The 14229-nt window shown below is 47.2% G+C and overlaps 6 protein-coding genes across 6 annotated transcripts; 3 read left to right on the top strand and 3 right to left on the bottom strand.

The window, feature by feature from the left end:
* Window positions 1-33: 33 nt before the first annotated feature.
* SPPG_07024 (uncharacterized protein) lies at window positions 34-1236 on the top strand. The gene is made up of 3 exons (XM_016755200.1): window positions 34-352; window positions 415-720; window positions 802-1236. Exons 1-3 carry the CDS (start codon window positions 332-334, stop codon window positions 1048-1050), a joined length of 576 nt encoding a protein of 191 aa, XP_016605589.1. The 5' UTR covers window positions 34-331; the 3' UTR covers window positions 1051-1236.
* On the bottom strand, window positions 1128-3107 carry SPPG_07023 (LPXTG-domain-containing protein cell wall anchor domain). The gene is made up of 3 exons (XM_016755199.1): window positions 2980-3107; window positions 2535-2909; window positions 1128-2271 (listed from the first exon to the last, which is right to left on the bottom strand). Exons 1-3 carry the CDS (start codon window positions 3032-3034, stop codon window positions 1406-1408), a joined length of 1296 nt encoding a protein of 431 aa, XP_016605588.1. The 5' UTR covers window positions 3035-3107; the 3' UTR covers window positions 1128-1405.
* Window positions 3108-3385: 278 nt separating this feature from the next.
* SPPG_09432 (uncharacterized protein) lies at window positions 3386-5284 on the bottom strand (the record flags this gene model as incomplete). The annotated part of the gene is made up of 1 exon (XM_016757598.1): window positions 3386-5284. One exon carries the CDS (start codon window positions 5282-5284, stop codon window positions 3386-3388), a length of 1899 nt encoding a protein of 632 aa, XP_016605587.1.
* Window positions 5285-6484: 1200 nt separating this feature from the next.
* Window positions 6485-7166, top strand: SPPG_07022 (uncharacterized protein; the record flags this gene model as incomplete). The annotated part of the gene is made up of 1 exon (XM_016755198.1): window positions 6485-7166. Exon 1 carries the CDS (start codon window positions 6519-6521, stop codon window positions 7164-7166), a length of 648 nt encoding a protein of 215 aa, XP_016605586.1. The 5' UTR covers window positions 6485-6518.
* Window positions 7167-7608: 442 nt separating this feature from the next.
* Window positions 7609-9513, bottom strand: SPPG_07021 (uncharacterized protein; the record flags this gene model as incomplete). The annotated part of the gene is made up of 5 exons (XM_016755197.1): window positions 7609-7731; window positions 7809-8165; window positions 8222-8605; window positions 8668-9417; window positions 9475-9513. The coding sequence occupies 5 exons, from the start codon at window positions 9511-9513 to the stop codon at window positions 7609-7611; spliced, it is 1653 nt and encodes a 550-aa protein (XP_016605585.1).
* A 1664-nt stretch (window positions 9514-11177) lies between these two features.
* SPPG_07020 (uncharacterized protein) lies at window positions 11178-14157 on the top strand. The gene is made up of 8 exons (XM_016755196.1): window positions 11178-11355; window positions 11445-11504; window positions 11571-11654; window positions 11724-11763; window positions 11825-12323; window positions 12387-13694; window positions 13754-13788; window positions 13844-14157. Exons 1-8 carry the CDS (start codon window positions 11238-11240, stop codon window positions 13944-13946), a joined length of 2247 nt encoding a protein of 748 aa, XP_016605584.1. The 5' UTR covers window positions 11178-11237; the 3' UTR covers window positions 13947-14157.
* The last annotated feature ends 72 nt before the right edge of the window (window positions 14158-14229 follow it).

Below are 14229 nucleotides of genomic sequence, written 5' to 3'. Positions count from 1 at the left end.
TGATGAGGTGAGTTGGAAGGGGGACACGTAGCGGAGTGTTTTTCCCTCGGCTTTCTTCTTGACAAGCGAGATTTCAACGTCTGATTTTGTTGCTTGGAGCAGGCTATTTAGTGTTTGGCTTTCAGAGACAAGGCAGATAAGAAAGCGATTCGAGAGAGGAGCAGCGAGCTCTTTTGCCCCGAGAGTCAGGGAGACATTTTGGCAAAAGAGGATTCCGCTACGAGACATCGGCGGTCGCCTGAAGCCGTCCAAGAGAAAACGCATAGAAACATTTTCGGCATAGAAAACATATACCCCCCTTTTTTATTACCTCTAGGAACGTATTCGCAGCATGTTCCGCAACACGTTTCAGGTATGGCAAACTCTCATTCTCATCTTTCCATTCAACCATCTAACACCGATTACAAAAAACAGTCGGGCTTCCTATCCATTCTCTACAGCATTGGCTCAAAGCCGCTTCAAATTTGGGATAAAAAAGTTCGTAATGGGCACATCAAGCGCATCACGGACAATGACATTCAATCCTCTGTTCTCGAAATCATCGGCACCAATGTCTCCACCAACTTTATTACTTGCCCCGCCCAGCAGAACAGAACCTTGGGAATCAAATTGCCGTTTTTAGTGATGATCATCAAAAACCTGAAAAAGTACTTTACGTTTGAAGTCCAAGTGTTGGATGATAAGAATGTTCGGAGGAGGTTCAGGGCAAGCAATTATCAGGTAACCGTTCTCATCAACAGGTTCACAAAGTTTCCAGATGGGATGCACATGCTTACTCTTATATGATGTCTTTATTCTTAGTCAACAACGCGTGTGAAGCCCTTTATCTGCACAATGCCTATGCGTCTCGATGATGGGTGGAACCAAATCCAGTTCAATCTGTCCGACTTTACACGCAGAGCCTACGGAACAAACTACATTGAGACTCTCCGTGTGCAAATTCATGCGAATTGCAGAATCAGGAGAATTTATTTCTCGGATCGGTTATATTCCGAAGAGGAGCTGCCGCCGGAATTCAAGCTTTTCCTGCCGATTCAAAAGCAGGCTTAAGCTGTGGTCGTTTTGGTTGTAAACGTGCATAGTGCTGGTCATAGTACATACTTTGTATGTTGTTCAAAAAGGAACATTTTCTCAGCAAAAGTGCATAGTTCATCTTTTTCATCAATAGAACACAAAGTGAAATTAGATACAAAAGAAAGACAAAATGTAACAGTTACAAACTACTAGAACACTGCATGACAGCAGCCACTACCCAAATGCACATATGTGAATGAGGGTTCTCAAGAAGAAGAAAACAAACATGCTACGGAGGGTACCAATGTCCTAAACGTCCTTACGCTCACTATCATTACTCGGTCGACCCATCTACATTCAGAATCTATACAAAAACCGACCAGGTCACATGCTACGAGGCAGACGGTTGATCCCTGTCACTCTCTGTTGAATCACCACTTTTTCGATCCCACTCCATCTGTGGATCGTTAAGCTCCTTTCGGAACGCCTGTGCAACCATCAGAGCAAAGGCATGTCGATCGTTTGCAGACGTGCTGCTGGAAGACACAGGAGTTTTAGAGACCAAGTCACGGTCCAAGTGGAGCGACGCCAGAATGGAACGGCGGTGTGATGACGATGGTGGAGGTTGTGGTGGTGGAATGGGATCGGAGAAGGGATCTGCATGAACATCCGAGAATGGGTCGGTTGCGGAGCTGAGGCGGGGTGTGGCGATTTCTGGTTGAGTGGTCAAAGATGGAAGGAGAGGAGCGGTGGCTGTTGATTCGGCTGCCAAAGCTGCTGCTGATTGCGGTCTAGCCAATGAGGCAGGTATTGGCGGTCCAACAAAAATTTCGTCTTCTGGATCTGGGTGTATAGAAACGAGCCTGGCAAGCGAGGCACTTTCGGATGGAGCCAATGATCCAATAGTCTCCTTTCGTTCTGACATGTTTGGCTTGGACGATCCCACAACTGCGGCAGACGCAGCAGCAGCACCTGCGCCGCCCTCCATTCCCCAGTTTCGCTTGTTCTTTCGTTTTCGTCGAAAGAAGAAGAGTCCGCCAGCGGATAATATTATCAATGCGACGAAAATGACACCCACAATTAATCCAACGTTTGGTGATGACGACGAGGAGCTGCTTGCAGTGGCGGGAGCAGTAGGCCCAGTCGGGAAGACACCTGCTGGCGGTGTTTGGGCTGGAGCTTCCTTAACGGTGGTGGGTGCGGCGGTCGACGTGGTCGATGTTGCTGGTGCTGTTGTGGAGGAGGTAGTCGCAAGAGCTATCAACCACAGCCAGTACGTTAGTACCTTGTATAAAATAGCGCCTAGCTATGCAGGCGGAAATATACAGCGATAGCCATCACGATAAAATTCAATGTCTTGCAAAAACATGCGATCCTTTCGTTCCCGCGTGAGAAAACCTGAACATAAGAGGTTTGCACTCGTGTCACCGTACTCTTATGCAGCATTGTTTTCCTACTAGAAGGCTGGCAATGCTTGCCTAGCGTCGTGTGCCAACTTTTTCCAGTCTAAATGTACTCACCCAGTTGGACGTGCGTCACCCCTGCAAAGGGCCCCATGGGACAAACTCCTTGCGTCCCATCCGTGGCTTGAAAAAAGTACTGATTGTCGCCAGCAATGGTATTCACAACCTTTGGATCAATTACCAAATCCCCTTTGGCAACATTTGTCGATACGACGGTAAACGGGGGTGCTTCCCACTTGTAAATCAATTGTTGGCCGGGACGGCAAGGATCGGTTTGAGGGTTTGCCCGCAAGTCTCCCTTAAAAAGGGATATTGTCCATTTGGCCGGATCCTTTTGTTGAAATCCAGCGAAATAGAGGTAAAGGGAGAAAGGCGATCCGATTTGCAGAGTGGTTTGAGTCAGACATATTCTGTCCGTAAGCTCGCATGGGCCTGAAAAGTGGGTGAATTTGTCAGTATACAAATTCAAACAAGACTGCTCGCTGCATCACCCAGTACATACTTTGAGCCCACGCTCCACCAGAGACCAAGGCGATGAAAAGCAGTGCCTTCATCATTGCCTGCCCTCGAGATGCTTGAAAGTTGGGAAATGGCGCTCGAACGTCAAATAGCGGGAAAGATAACGGGAAACGGTCCTTCTACTTTTTGTCGCTCTTTCCTTAAAGTTAAAAATTGATTCATACGCGTGTCACATGAGTTTAGCAACCTGCGCCATCCCACAGCATGGCACAGCCACAGACGTCAGCCCCCCAAAACCAGCGGCTCTTTCTACACTACAAGATTGAATGGACACACAGCCATGGACGAGCGTAGACTATCGTAGTGCGGAGCCGATGGGTATTGGCACTAGCACCCGCACCAGGGATTGAACCGGCGACAACCGGTTCGGAAAAGGTAATCTAACTAATCTACGCTACGGCTGGAACACTCCTCCGACTGAACACCTCTGGTCTACCGTGTCCATCCAACATTGATTGCACGATCATCAGCATGTTGCAGGTGCTCAGCGTGTCCCTGTTCCAGTAGCGCATCGTCCAGGCTTGCTGACAGTTAGGGTTGGTACAACCCAGCAATCCATGGACTTTTTCAATCTTGCCTTCGCGACGGCGCCAAGGTCTTGAATGAGGTCGTGTTTTGAAGTCCTTTTCAAGGAAGTCATCAGATGAGGCCAAACAGCGAGGGCAGACAGATGAGGTCTTGTACTCGTCGAGAAGGAAGCAGTTGATCCTGTTCCGCTTTAAGAGGGTGCGCCAACCTTTCGTCTTTGATGAGGTCTGAAATCTCGCAGTTCGACCGGCGTCGCTCCAATCACCCATCACAATGGTGAAGTTTTCGCCGTACTTGTTGCGCATGTTGGATATGAGGTCTGATTCGCTCTTCTGACGGTTTATGAATGCGTGCCATTTCCATCGAGTATGAGCAGGGTGGGAGTAGAACTCCTTTCGACGATCCCAATCAGCGCGGCGAACGAGAAGGTAACGCATGAAGTCTATGAGGTTCATCGTCTTGTGGCTTGGGATACGTGATTCTATGAGGTCAATACCGCCAGCTTTCATCCGCTGCCGTTCTTTTGCAAATCGACGGCTTCCAGTCTCCTTGCAGCGTTGATTGGCGGTGTAGCGAAACGTTGTACCATTACTGTCTTGGCAGTAGAGAATGTCGCGTTTGTTTGGGTCGATAACGACGACATTCTCTGCTGCTCGACAAGCAGGTAAGTTGTTTTCCACATACAGCGCCTTCACCTCAGCTGCTAGAGCCTTTGCTGACTTTCTCGCTCCGCGCTTTCCGTACTTGTCAGCTTCTGGGTGCTTTAGGTATACAGACACCGAGGTTCCGTCCGTCGTGATCGAGCCTTCAAAATGCATACCACAGCGAGACCGAAAAGCTTTGGTACGTAGATTACAGACGCGCAACCATAAATCGACCTTCTCTACGGCTTCTGCTTCTTGGCGGGTGATGCAGAGGATGTGGGCGTAGAGAATGACCGTGTCGATGCGAATATGGCTTTGGATGAGAGAGCGGCGCAGAGGTATCGCGCTGAACTGTTGAAAACCTTGCTGCTCGAACAACTTTGACAGTCGGCAGTATGCAGGAAAGAAGGACATCGCGTCGATGGCAATGAGGTAGGCAAGCGGCTTGTCTTGATCAGGAAATGGCAGGTTAAGTGTCCAGATCTCTTCTAAAATCTCGTTTTCAAGAATGCTCAAGTCATCCAGTGATTCTGGCATAGTTTCGAAAAGGAAAACCGACTTCAAGTAGCGTAGCCGAGTAAAGAAAGCTTGCCGCGCATCGCTTTTCAGTGGCAGTCGCTGCTTCTGTCCCTTCACGTCGAGCCGCAGATTGATATACCGAAGGAGCATCTGCATGAAATGCTCTTGAACGTTGACTTTCAGGTTCGTCATCATACTCGCTGTCAGGTAATTGACTGATTGCTGCTCGCCTCGTAGATTTGGGTGAACAAAGCCGACGATTTGGCAGTACCGTTGAACATATGGCAGCAAACAATCCCGCCATGCCTTCTTTGCTTCCTTTCTTGGATGCCAAGCCTCTCCTTTGTTGAGAAGATAGAGAATTGCTTCGATTGTATCTTCATTTACCGTGGGAAAGGTTGGTGCAGATAGGATGTAGAATTTGAGAGCGTGGGAAGCGTGGTCAGCGAGTTGATGGATGATGGCGATGTAATCTAGAAGACGCTGCCGGTAGGTCTCGTTTGGCAAGAAAGCTTTTGCAAAGGAAGTCTTGTTGCAGGTATGTAAGCAAGTAGGTTTGTCGAGTTTTTCAAGCTTTTGCTTTTTCTTTGGCGGCATGATGATATCTGTGGGAAAAGATGAAAGCCTGGGAAAATGGGCACGACAACTTATATAGGATTTTTTGGATCAAACCATAGTTCATGAGTCTAAATCGAGTAAAATTATGATTAAATTGGTTGGAATCTATGTACTAGTGCCAATACCCATCGGCTCCGCACTATGGACTAGGATAGACTAGGATGGACTCGTATAGACTATGATAGACGGCCATTAGGCAGCCATCAGGGAGCCATTAGGCAGCCTCTAGGCAGCCATTGGGGAAGCAGAGACATTACTACCGCTACTGCCAGCTACGACTCCTACCTAAAAACTACAAAAAGGATCCTACACATGTGCAGGGATCTCCGTTCCAAAAAGGAACCACTCAATAGTGTTCACGTGAAAGCCTTCCTAAAATGGAGATATTGCTTACTCAATCATAGTCATCACAAGACTTTTATCTCCCTTCAATTGAACGTTTGCATTTGAAAAGGGAATGACGCTTAACGGATTGAATAGTGTGCGAGCAAAAAACCGATGTCGTGCCGCGCACACCAGGGAATGAACCGGCGAGAACCGGTTCGGAAAAGCCAACTAGCTAACCAAGTCCTTACAAGTAAAAAAACTATCGCTAACAATTACACATGCGATAACGGTTGGTCAACCGGGTAACTAGCGCCCACCACCACGAGAGAAATCCTACTAGCCCTTTGATTCCGAAATTCTTAGTCGGAGGACGTTTCAGATACTAGTCAAATCAGAATTGGACTGGGAATATGCACGTGGGAAAAATCAGCAAGATATACCTGCGATCGTAGCAATATAGCAGCGTTTGCAAGGGGTTATGTTGTATTTGTCGGGCGGACGAGGTCCTCGGCACCAGAGCGGCATTCTCATGATGGGACTTGAGCATTGGGCAGATGCTTCGAGAGTCGAGGGAGGAAGAAACAAGATGGGGGAAGAGGGGGGTTTATATAGAAAAACTGAGTCGATATATTGAGTCATGGAGCGTCATGCAGGTGGCAACTGCTACAGGAGAGTAGTTCCTCTCATAGATGGCCGCAAGGGATAGTAATTGCAATCCGTTCATGGCTGCATATAATGCAAACCATTCATTTGAAAATCAAGGGAGGCATCTTGCATTTCATCTCATTCGATCCAGTGGCTGCATCTATTTTTAATATGAAATTGAATCTTATCTCATGATACGGTCGTACAGGAGGGCTGGATAATGTGACTTGTAATGTGACATATGCCACTCGTTCCCGTCATCATCGTCGTTATTCTTGTGTTTTTTGACTGTTTTTCCCAAACACACATATATACACATTTACACACACACAAAAACACACACATGCATACGCCGCCGCCGTATCGACCTACGCTGATTGAACGACTCGAAGACCTTGCCTCCACAGGGACATTGGCAACGACAGAAGAAGAAACGTTTACAAAGCACTCTGCCACGTTGGACAATGGAATGACGGCCACACCTCTCTCTCCTCACATCACAGCTCTCCTTCGCCCGCCTCCAACCCCGCCTCCTGCATGGACAGACTGGTCCTGGGTCGAAATTACTAAAAGGGACTTTTCAGACTTGGAAATCATTTCTCTGTCGAGTGGGAGAAGTCTCACGCCGCTGCCTTTTGTAAACACGGCAAACTGCACTCTTCCCTTGCCCATTGTCGACGTCCCTCCCAATCCCACTCCACCAGAAGACCAGGACGGATACAAAACTTGCAGCAGCAGCAGCGCCGCAGTGTGTGGGTCGGATACCTCATCGGAACCGGGATTGAGAAAAAGGAGAAAAACAAAAAACAGGAAAAGATTGGAGGGAAAGGCAACATGGAAATGGTGGGTATGGGGCGTTGAGATTTGGGAAGGCAACGACGGATGGTAGCGTATCTTGCCCTTTTGTTTGCTCCTCTTGAATATCGGTAGAGCTAAAATTGATCAACGCTAGTCGATTCATTATCAAACTCTTTGGCGCGTTTGTCGCTGCTGGTGTCGGCGGCTACATTATCATTAAACTGGGGTATGATATGATTCTCGCCAATGTCGCGCATTTCGCCAATCGTACATAGGACTTAGACATCTCTCTCTCGTATGCACAGGCACAAAAAGCTCTTTCCTCAATGAACCTCATATTCTTTTTGACCGACCGTTAACCTGCACAAATGCATTCTATTGTTGCTTTTCTGCAAAGCCTCCACTTGTGTGTGTCTCTTCTTGTGTATATCCTACTCTTTGGTTTCTACTAGTATATCCCCTCCCTATATTTTTCCCTTGTGTTTTTCTTCCTCTCTCCTAGTTTTTCCAAATATAAACGTACTTTGTGGCAATCATATTGCTCCTACAATCTGTGCCTTTTGAATTTTTCTTTTGACACCAAGCATTTCCGCAGAGAGCTCTGCATGGCGTGTTCGTAGAGCATTAATCTGGCCGTGCAAGGCCTGTGCTTCGTCCTGCATTATGAACAAAAAAAAAATGAATCACACCTGCAGCAAGATGCTACAATGCCAAACTGAAAATTGAAACATACAGCATGTTTCTCAAAATCCCGCAACAGCCCAACCGATCCGAGCAATCCAGCCCGTTTTCGCAATTCTGCATTCTCATTCCTCAATTTATCCCTCTCTCCTTTTTTGACCGGCAGCTCATCCCGTTTCCTCATGACTTGCTCATCCAATCCCCCTAATGTGTCCTGTAACACCCGGGTCTCGTGGGAAAGATGATGCAGCTTTTCCTTGACATGCGTAAGAACCTGGACGATGGTAGTGATCTTCTTTCGGAGTTTAAGGAGATCCTCATTGCGATCTTCGATTTTTTCGTTATAGGTCGCATTCTCAATTTTAAGTTGTTCAAAGTCGATCAGGTGCAGACCATCCGCTAGCTCTTCCTATTGGGAAACGGTCAGCAATTTTAAGAGGTGGCCAAAAGTTTACCTAAACAAACCTTTTGCCTCAACAATCCTTCGCTTCTCCGCAGCCTATTCCGTAACTTTATATTCTCCAATCGAACCTCAATGACTTCGGCTTCCTTTCTTTCCTCATTGATCTCTAGCCCTTCCAAAACCTTTGGAGCAATTTTTCGGCCAGTCCGGCTATTCTCAGCCGCTTGGGCAATGGCACGTTTGTAGGTGGAGAATTCGGCTGCTTTCGCCGCAGCTTCTTCCTGTTTTTGAGTGAGTTTGGTCAAATAGTCGGTAGAGAGCTTGGTGTGGGTTTGATGCAAGGCTTGAAGCGTTTGGTTCAATGTGAGGAGGGTGGAGAGTGAGGTAGTGTAACGCGTTGTCAGGTCGGTCGGCGGCTTTGGATCCGTTTCGCGCGTTTCGTCCGTCTACAGAATCGCTTAATACCCAATACTCACACCGTCAACGCCATCAAAAGAAAAACACTCACTCGTTTCTTTCTGAAATATTCTCCTAACCGATTCTGTAGAGCCACATTCCTCACCTGCAATTTATCCTTTCCATCTAGTTCGGCCCGAATCTTTGCCACCAACTCTTCTCTATCCAATCCCTGTGGAATCGGCTCAGGCACAACTTGCTCCTCCTCTTGTACACTCTCTTCTTGTGTTGGCGTTGTAGGTGGGATGTACCCAACCTCCACTGGAGTACTGGCGCCCGATCCGACGCGGGAGAGCGGAGTCGTCAATGTTATTGGGGCATCGAGCGTAGATGGATCCGTGTTTTGAAATGTGTAGGTGGGTGTTGAAGGGGGTGGGGATTGGAGTGTGCGAGCTGTGGGAGGAACGAACTGAGTATCTTGTTGGGATGGCTCTGGTGACAAAGGGAGGGGCGCTGTTGGAGTCGGTGATCTTGCTGGCGTGTGCAGTGCGTCGGCTTCAGTGGCATCAGTTGTCAGAGGAATACTTTGTTCCTCTTCGGTGGGTATTTCATTATCTTGTGCACCAAGTTGGTCTGTTGGTGTTGGCTCGCCTTGCAATTGATCTTCTTGGATCACCTCGTCCTGCGCATGTTCAGTCTGCAATTCGGTCTGTTCTGCCTGTCCTTGCTGATCCTGTGTGGGTTCCGCCTGCGCTTGCTCCCCTTGCCCTGGTTCATCACTCTCTCCTTGAGCGGGAACTTGCTGTGCTTGTGACTCTGCGCTCGGTTCGACTGCGTCCACATTCTCCCGCAACTCCCCATTCTGCAGAGCAGAAAATCAGAATCCACATCCGAGTCTTAAATATACTGATTTACGCACCACGCTGTCTTCCTCTGGTTGTATATTCTGATCAGCCATTTGATAAAGTCTTCCTGATCAACTGTAAGGGTGGGCTGGTGAACAAACACTCCGAGATTACGTAATCACACACTAGCAATTCAAACGGATTGCTCTTGTATTTCCGATACGATAAACTGTCGGCAGCTTCTGCCAGCGACAGCTTGACATACATTGACCAGTAATCTCTTGGGCTGATACAGTATTTAATACCATGCAAAGATAGCTAATTCAATGACCGAGATAACCCTTCATCCTCTTCTGGTCATCAGGAAACTTTTGCAGTCTTTTGTTTTTCTTGTTCCACTATTGGGTCGCACTCAACATTTCTCAGATCCAGGTGCACACATACGACTCCATATATTCATGCCTTCTCCTTATCATTTAACTTGATATAACGCCATTTTTGGACCGTGTCGATAACATTTTCTGTACATTTGCTTTTGACACTTTATGCAATCACACAATTCAATGTATTTCTCTTATACTCAGATTTTGCTGGGTATTTTTCAGTAAAGGCGATATTGTTCAATCCAACCTTTGGTGCTTGTACAAGCGCTTCAACTGATTTATGCTCACGTGCAGACGCTTACGTCTGGTATGGTAAGCGATCGGAGGGCGCAGTTACAGCTCATACCATTTGGAAAGAGTTCATGATGGAACGTCCATGTCGTTTGAGTAGGAAGGAGCAATGTGAGTGTTTTACTTTTTGTTCCTAGCATGCCAATAGAGCTTTCTGCTCGTGGGTGTTCAAATTGGATTTTGTCCATATCAGCGCGTACAGCCGCTTGTCGCATATCTGATAAAGTGCAGCGGTAAGAATTGGCACTGATGTTGGGATCTTTTACGAATGAATGTCGCATGTCATTTGCAAAGATGTATAGTTTCCCGTTTGGTCTCTGATGATGAAAATGGCCATCCTAGAAATGGCGGCTCCATAACTGATGACAGTGTCATCCTCATTAGGTATACATCTGTGAGATATGATATTGTACCAGCGGGCAACTTGCCGTTGCGTACCATTCGGAAAATAACATCTACTCTTTCATGAAAGGACCAGCAGGTCAGAGTCATAGTCAGCTTGATCTCTTTTTGGAGACTTCCCGTCCACCGAGATTATAGGCAATTTTGTGCTCAACAAGACCGAAGGTCAAGTCCATGGATCGTCATTTGCGGGCTCGGTGATAGGCAAAAGTTTATGGTGGATTCCTCCTCTCTACATCCAAGAGATCTTTCAGCTGTTTTTGAACAGACTTTATTGCAGTGGAATGAATATCATAAAAACCTTGATGGTTTTGACTTGTGGAGACTGTTTCTAAAGGGGGGAAACTAGGCGTAGGTGACCACTGAAAGCGCAACGGACGCATCAACCTTCTGAACCTTCCTCAAAGGTAGCATATAGGGAGGAAAGAAATATACATCACTACAGGTTACGTTCGTTGACGTCTGGAAAATTGAAAAGGAGATGGATTTGAATGAATGAGCCCGTTGGCGGAAAGGCAAGTGTGCGAAAGACCTCACATATAGAGATGTATCCTGTGGTCTGTTAACTGGCATTCGGATATAGTCAGCATGTTGATGTATCTCGTGCAAGATCTCTGGCCTGCAACTCGGCAAAATATGTCAAAAGGCCATGAAAAACCCGCGTTCATTTGCACGCGGCTTAGCGCTATGCACAAGTAACTGTCCCATTTGACACTCCTTTGCGGGAGGTTTTCTTTTAAACATTTTGTTTGGCTACCCAGATGCGGTCACCTAGTAGACAGGACACTGGACCGCAAGTGCCAAGCATTTCGTCTTCACCGCCACCATCGGGTAGTGGTGAGTCAACGGGTTTGAGTCAAGGTCCTGAACCCAGCAAGGGTATGGGTGTTTGTTGTGCTGAAGCTTGCCATACTTGCGTGTCGCTAATGGCGAGTATTTCTTCTCTTTCACCTTTATTGTTATGGCAGTCGACCATGTCTGTTTCGTTGTCCATGGGATGGGCCGGCAACGGCGTTACGTTCAAAACCGTAAGTCGAGAGTTTGCTGTGAACTAGGTCGAGGAGTACCTTGTTCAAAACTTGTCTTCGTTCTAGTCGAATCCCTTCGTCGTGCATGTAAGGAGGTCGTAAAAGAAGAGTTCCCACATCGCCGCACGCATGTAGCATGGGTTCCAATAGGTTCGTCCTCACTGTTACGACCGATTGAATTTTTGTACTGATATGATAAACCTTGTGTGTGACAACTAGAATGGCATCAGGAACTGCATCAGATGGATTCAGTTGACAGGTGGGTGTCAGTGAAAGGTGGCAGCCGATTCCTTTTCTCTTATTCATCTTATATACATTAGGCGTATGAAGACTGTGACGCTTCCCACCTGCTCCATTCTGCGAACCATTAATAATGACATTCTTGCCGACGTATTGTACTACTTTTCGTCATTTCACGGGCAAACGATTCTAAAAATTGTTGCAAAGCGGTTGAATGAAGCTTATACAAAGTTTTGCCAAGACCACCCAGATTTTGATGGTAAAGTCATCCTGGTCGGACATTCTCTCGGGGGCATCATTTGCTACGATTTGCTTTCAAATATGGAGGACACGAAAGGGAGGGACGGGGTGGCTTCCAACGGGAACAGCCGAGAGCCGTCAATGGAAAGACCGCCACCACCACCCGCCCGCCCTTATTTTGCCATTTCCTATCCAAAGTTGGTATTCCGACCCGCAGCCTTGTTTAGCTTGGGCTCTCCTGTACCTGCCACTCTGATTATGCGAGGGCAATCAATCCATACGTACCGACCACCACCAGACATTCTGTTTCACAATATATTTCATTTGTACGATCCTCTGGTAGTGATTTATCTTGATGTGAATGCTAAAAACTGTTCAAGCAACTAAATTCTTTCCATCTAGTCTTATCGAATCGAGCCGCTCTTAAATTATCAATACGCAGAGATTCCACCAGTCCTCCTGCAACGCCCAAGCGCACGAAATTCAAATTTCAACTACTATAAAGAATTGATTTCATCCTACCTCCCGGACCTTTCCTCCATGGCATCCTCCGTCCGCGTCCAACTACCTACCGTTCCGTCCTCGATGGCTATGCCCATGATGCCTGCAATGCCATCCATGCCTCAGCTCCAGATACCCAGTTTACCGCGGAGTATGGGAGTGCCCAGTCTCTCCCAGTTCGCCGCACTGCGAGAGCAAATGTTTGCCGTGATGGAGAGCATGTACAGTTCGGTTTGGGCTGGTGGATTTGATGATGAAGAAGACGAAGAAGGCGGAGAGGAGCCCAGAGCAGCCGATGACGGAATTAATGGTTGGGTGCCGAATAAGAGAATGCGTATAAAGGGTGGAGCAGGAGAACCGGAGAAAGGACCAGAATTGGAAAGCGAAGACGACTTGGTGACATTGTGTGAAGCAACCGTTCCCGATGAAAGTCGTCAGTCAGGGCAACGAGGCTCCAAACGGAAAAGAGCGTGTAGTGTCAGCAATCACGACAAGTCTTCAATTCAGCAGCCTGGTTCAAGCCAAAGTATTGAGGGAGTATGTACCAATCGTCGAATACGAAGACCCGTTTCGAAACTTTTGTCGCGTCGAGCATCTGTAGACCTGACATCTATAGGTCGCGGTGAATTTGTGGAGAGACACGCAGGTTACGAGCAGTCGTCAACTGTGGTTCAGACCACAACTGAGTCCGTTGCCTTTGAACGTGCTCGATCGTCCTCGTATACTGCAACCGTCACTGAATCTATGAGCGCCATGGCGGAGGTATTTAAGCGGAGTTTATTTGAACCAGTCGTCAAGGCACTGGAAATGATTGCCGGCGGAGCGGAAGATGAAGTATATCAGGGAGGCGAAATAGATACAAGCCAAGATGATCAGAATCGGTTGGTTTCACGCTCAACTACGCCGGATTTGGGCTCTGGAGATCGAGTCGGGCAGGGAAGCTCTGCGGTACCGCGTACTTTGCATGACCCATCAAATCAGGAACAAACGGTCCTGGATGTGGGCGAGACGGTCATGTCAGAATTGCTTGGAAAAGACGAAGCAAAACGTCTTATTCACCAAGACGCGGAGGCACGATCAGGCGTGAATACCACTCACATTGATGATTCAGAAACGAGTGAAAACGCATCATTACCTGTTCCCGAGCCGCCAGCCGAGAGATTGGATTATTACGTGCAGGATAACATCATTGACAATGTGGTTCAGCAGGTAGCATCCCCACTTTTGAATTGAACGTGCTATGACTTTACCTAACAGGATATTGACAGTATCTAATTGGGCTAAAAGCACATTTTTCGTACTGGTGAGTCGCGGACACTTGTCCTTTGCTCACGCTTTCAACTAATTCGAGTCTATAGGAGCAACAAGAACGTAATGTACCACATGATAAAACATATTTTGGAAGATGATGGGCAATCTCCTGTTGTCAATATGCCGACGGAATCACCCCACAGTTTATAGTTGTCAATTTATTCATATTTCCCTACCATGATATATGTAGTGCTTAGAGTGAGTGGTAGAATCGCTGTGCCTAGTATACCCATTTGGATTTCATAAAGACATTGCGTGGAATACAGAGCGACTGCAATGATGGTGCGATATTGGACCGAAAAAAAAAGGGTTCGGGTGCCCCTTGAAGCCTGCACCGAGCGAGCGTCGAACCCTTGACGTGTCTCACTAAAATTTGCAGTTACAACTACAAATATGTAATGAAAAAGTTCCATTTTTAGAAACTTATCAGGCA

Source organism: Spizellomyces punctatus (assembly GCF_000182565.1).
Source record: "Spizellomyces punctatus DAOM BR117 chromosome Unknown supercont1.14, whole genome shotgun sequence".
Taxonomy (NCBI): Eukaryota; Fungi; Chytridiomycota; class Chytridiomycetes; order Spizellomycetales; family Spizellomycetaceae; genus Spizellomyces; species Spizellomyces punctatus.
Note: the sequence above shows the minus strand (reverse complement) of the source record. Positions and strands in the feature narration are given on the sequence as shown.